We start from the raw sequence: 4,482 nt of genomic DNA, 5'->3' as shown, positions 1-4,482 counted from the left end.
CCTTCCTTCTCCTTCGTGTCTTTCATTAACTCCGAGGGAGGGAGGGAGAGAGGGAGGGAGGGAGAGGAGCGGCAGCCCCAGCTCCTCCCGGGCTCGGGCAGAAGGGCCTTTGGCCTGTTGTCCCCGGGGCGCAGCCCCCATGCCTCTGGCCCGGAGTTGCCGAGCCTGTGCCCAGGCCTGCACAGGACCCGGGCCGCTGGGCAAGGAGCTCCGACCGTCCCGTGCTGGGCTCGGCAGCCAAAGGACAAAGGACAGGCCAGGTTCCAGGTGGAAGAGGCAGGTGGGGCCCTCCGGCCACCTCCGCCCGGTGCCCTGGGCATCGTCAGCCCAGCCTGCTGCTCCCCGGAGAGGGGCTCTGCCACCCCCGCCCCTGCTGCCAAGGGCTCCTGCAGGGACAGACCCAGCTCGTGTGCCCAGGCTGCTTGCCTGAGGCAGCCGTGCCAGGGCACTCAGAGGAGTGCACAGCACATCTTCACATCAATTCTACTGTTTACTTTTTAAGAAGTAGTTTCAGAAACCATTCGGATTAATTTAATGCAAAGGGATCTGAACCGCAGACTTCCAGGGAAAGGGAGGTGGAGGCCCTTCCCCTTCTCCCGCAGCCCAGGAGACAGTGGATGGGCCCTTCTTCCTCATAGCCATCCAGTCAGTCAGAATTCAGGGTGAGGCACACGCCCTGGAGCACCCAGTGAGAAATGTGCTTTGTGGTGAAGAGATCAGCCTCAAATACCAAGCCGACGCCCATGGCGTTCCTCCTCATGGAGGTGGTATAGACAGGCGTCCGGAAGGTGTTCTGCAAGGGAAAGGCAGGTGACCGAGCCCCACGCAGGAGCAGGAAGCTCCTGATGGGGGTGGGGCTGTGCTGGGCACCCGCCAGCCTAAGGGAGGCCAGGCCTCACGGATGCGCCCCTGGCAAAGGTGGGTCCCAGCCGAGGCCCCACAGAGGGCACTGCCACTCACACCATGGTGGCCACTTTCTGACTCAGCCAAGGTCCTCAGGTTTCCCAAGCAGGGAGCCCGAGTCCCCTCAGGCAGCCCTCACCACAGGACCTCAACTGCAGTCTGACACGAGGGTGCAGCACACCGCTCCTCCTGGGCAGTGGCTCCAAGGCTGAGCTCCTCGATCCAGAAGGCACCTCATCAGCCCCTGGGGTGGGGACAGAGGCAACAGTGCCCTCACCTGCAGCTTCAGGCGGTGAGCTTCGATGGGGATGATCTTCAGGATGGGCAGGTCCACCACCAGCACCTTGGGCTGGCTCTTGACCAGGCAGCCTCGCTCTATGTCCCAGTCAGCACCTTCCAGGTAGAGTCCCGAGACAAAGCACCCTGGAGACATGGAGAGGCCGGGCAGACGTAGGGGAGCAGATGGGTGCACAGAGCAAGTGCTGGGACTCAGGACCCACCTGGCTCCCCCACCTTCCTGCGCTGGCTGCCTCCTCCCCCAGGAGCCTGGCACGGGGCGCTCGGGCTCTGAGCACTAGGGTCGGAGCAGGCACAAGCAACCCCGGCTCCTCTAGAGCCAGAGCCAGTGGGAGCAGGATGTCCAGGCCTTCCAGGATCCGAGGTGCTTCGGGTGTGCGGCCAGAGGAGAGGACAATATCTATCCACAGAGCCAGGCAGCCGGACACCAGCCAGCGCGACCTCACTGGGTTTCTGCAGCTGGCACCTCAGCACCCCCAAACCCTTACCGTAAACGCCCTCCCCTTAAGTTGCCACAAAGGGCTTTTGTTCTTGCAGTTAAGTGGCCTCTGACTGAGGTGGCCTGGGCCACAGGGAACAGCAGTCTGCAGCTGTTGTCTGCAGACCAGTAATCAATGTCTTGGGGATCGGAAGTCATCACATAGTTGAGTGTTGCCAACCAAGCTGGTCCATGCCCCTAGCTGCCGAGTGACCTAAGGGACCCCCTAGTGGCCTGTGTCTCACAAACCAGCAGGGCGACGGGGTTCAGGTCCCCTTGGCCTCAACTCCAAGTCTCCCCGGGGAAAGGGGCAGCGCACATAGTGGTGCTGGTCGCGGTCTGACTTCCTGGGAGGAAGTGGCCCACTCTGGCCACTCTACACTTGTCCCTTTGGACGCGATGGTTTGGGGAGAGACCTGAACGAGAGGCTGAGGAGCCCTGAAGAGCTGATGGTACCTTGTCCCGCCCGCTCGCTCACTTCAGCTGCATCTTGGAACCTGGTCACCTTCGTGAACAACGTGGACCGGTCCAGCGGCCAGCCATTCTTCCGGCAGGTGGCCTGCACCAGCGCGGTGAGGTAGGATTCTGGGATGTGCAGCCCCGAGAGCCACATGACACTGGGCTCGCCCTCCGTGACCTGCACAGAAGACAGTTCATGCTGAAGGACGGATTTCACCTTGGGGACAAAAGGACCACTCCGGCACAGCACCAGCCATGGGGGAGCAAGCTGGACCCCAAGTCCAGGCAGAGCAACGGTTTAAACCACAGAAGCACCGCCGGAGTGCCAAGCAGATCTCCAGTCGGCAGTTTCCTCACCTTCAGGTGGGGAGGACAGGCCCGGGAGCCATAAACGAGAAGCCTGACGCATTTGATTACATAAAAGCCGCAGGACTTTTCCATGGATAAAAACAGCATACGAAAGGGCAAAAGACTTAGGACAAGCCAGGAGAAATGCAGTGGTGCCTCAATTCATGAACTTAAATCTTTCCATGATTCTGGTCACAAATAGAATTGGCCATGAACCAAATCAAATTCAATGGTCAAGTTCAATTTGGGGGAAATTTGATTTGGTTCTCATCCAATTTGGCTTGCGCCCAAAATCATGGCAAGAATTAAGTTCGTGAACTGAGGGACCACTGTATGCAACGCCGCAGCCACAGGGATAATGTTTGTAACACAAAAAGCTCTTTAAAAAAAATCAATGAGAAAGATGGCATCCTCAAAAAAAATGAAACCGAGGGCCGGGGATTTAGCTCAGTGGTTCCCGCGCCTGCCTCGAAAGTGCAAGGTCTCGAGTTCGATCCCCAGTACCAAAAAAAAAAAAAAATGAAACCAAGTTACAAACAGACGTTTCAGAAAAAAGGAACAAGAGATGTCTATTTGCGCGACAAATAAACTAAGCTTCATCATAGTTGAAAAAAATACAACACAAAACAGTGTTTTTCACCTATCAGAGAATAAAGATCTAAAATATGTAGAACACACATTTGCCGAGAGGCGGGTTTCCTGGTTTCCTGGGATGAGACTATGAAACTTCGGAAGCATCCCTGGACTCCCATCATTGGATTTCACCCACAAGACACACTCGTGCATATTCACAGATGTGTGCACAGAATGCGGACAGCAACCGCCTGAGTGTCCAGCGCTGGAGACAGGGAGGGGACTGTTGGAAGACAGACTCCTCTAGGAAGGGCGTGCCAGCTCCACAGAGATCCGCTCCTACAGCAGGAGTGTACGGCAGTGTGCTGCCAGGTCCAGACAAAGAGCAAGTGGGAAAAGACAGACCCGCTTCTGGAATCCGTGGATGTTTCTAGAACCCCTGTGAGCTTTCCCAGGTCCCCCACGGCCCTGCCACTCACCCACAGCGTGTACTGGCTGAACCGCCGCAGGAAGTAGATCATCCAGGTTCCCAGGGACTTCAAGGTGTCCGGGGCCAGCTTTCTCCAGATGTTAGGGATCAGCCCGAGGAAGAGAGACCTGGCTACGTCATCCAGCTCGCTGCTCATGCCGACTTCCCCCGCCAAGGCCTATCCGCAGGACGAGAGCCATCAGGCCGCCCGCACGGGAGCCCCAGGCTCTGCACGCAGACAGCTCTACACCCGGGACCGTGCTCACCCTCTGCAGCTCGGCCAGGGACTTGCTCATGCACACCGAGAGCTTGTTGAAGCGCCCCAGCTCCTGCAGCAGCACAACCGAGGTGGGCGAGAGGCCCGTGCCCAGGTGCTTCCGGACCTGGTCCAAGTCAAAGACCTTGGGCATCTTGTTTTCTATGTCCTTGGCCACTTGGCTGATGTAATCATCCCGGCCGATGCCACTGCTGGATTCCCCTAAAACCAGAACACATGGAGAAGCGAGGCTTGGGGCGGAGGGTGGGGCATTCCGAGAAGCCTGTTACCGGGCAGGCGGGCAGCTCCCAGACCCAACCTGCAGCACCTGGGCTGCCCCTGCCCCGCCAGGCTCTCAACCTCCCCCACACAGCTCACCGGTCTGCGGCTGCAGCTCCAGCAGGTGGCCCCACATGGCCCGGGCTGCCTGCGTGTAGTATCCGATCTCAGCGTTGGAGTGGAGGCCGAACACCTCAGGTGTGTTGGCCAGCGGGAGGGCCTCGATGGCTTCTGGAGCCACAGGGGACAGCAGGTTGTAGCACCAGCTGCCCTCAGCTCCTGAGGCCCAATTTCCCCCAAGGACCGATTTCCGCCGCTGAGTGGCCACCGCTCTGCCCTTCCAGGCGGGACCTGACACACTGACCATCCTTCCCAGACAGGAACAGGAAATAATGAGCAGCCCCGAGGCTGAGAACAGGC

The 4,482-nt window shown here is 58.7% G+C and overlaps 1 protein-coding gene across 4 annotated transcripts in view; it reads right to left on the bottom strand.

Moving 5' to 3' along the window:
* Positions 1-515: 515 nt before the first annotated feature.
* The window catches only part of Dnah10 (dynein axonemal heavy chain 10), a 98,312-nt gene continuing 94,345 nt past the window's right edge, over positions 516-4,482 (bottom strand). For 3 of the 4 annotated variants that reach the window (XM_021257625.2, XM_021257627.2, XM_021257626.2), the window contains 6 exons: positions 4,162-4,293; positions 3,794-4,005; positions 3,538-3,705; positions 2,135-2,315; positions 1,181-1,326; positions 516-793 (listed from right to left, as the gene is read on the bottom strand). In XM_021257625.2, the coding sequence (XP_021113284.2) occupies positions 647-793; positions 1,181-1,326; positions 2,135-2,315; positions 3,538-3,705; positions 3,794-4,005; positions 4,162-4,293 (986 nt within the window). In that variant the 3' untranslated portion in view covers positions 516-646. Of the gene's footprint in view, positions 794-1,180; positions 1,327-2,134; positions 2,316-3,537; positions 3,706-3,793; positions 4,006-4,161; positions 4,431-4,482 lie in introns of those variants that run through there. The other variant, XM_087198034.1, reaches the window with a different exon arrangement.

The sequence above is a fragment of the Heterocephalus glaber genome, unplaced genomic scaffold (genome assembly GCF_053883595.1).
Source record: "Heterocephalus glaber isolate CG9 unplaced genomic scaffold, H.glaber_assembly_v1.0 deba00001687, whole genome shotgun sequence".
Lineage (NCBI taxonomy): Eukaryota > Metazoa > Chordata > Mammalia > Rodentia > Bathyergidae > Heterocephalus > Heterocephalus glaber.
Note: the sequence above shows the minus strand (reverse complement) of the source record. Positions and strands in the feature narration are given on the sequence as shown.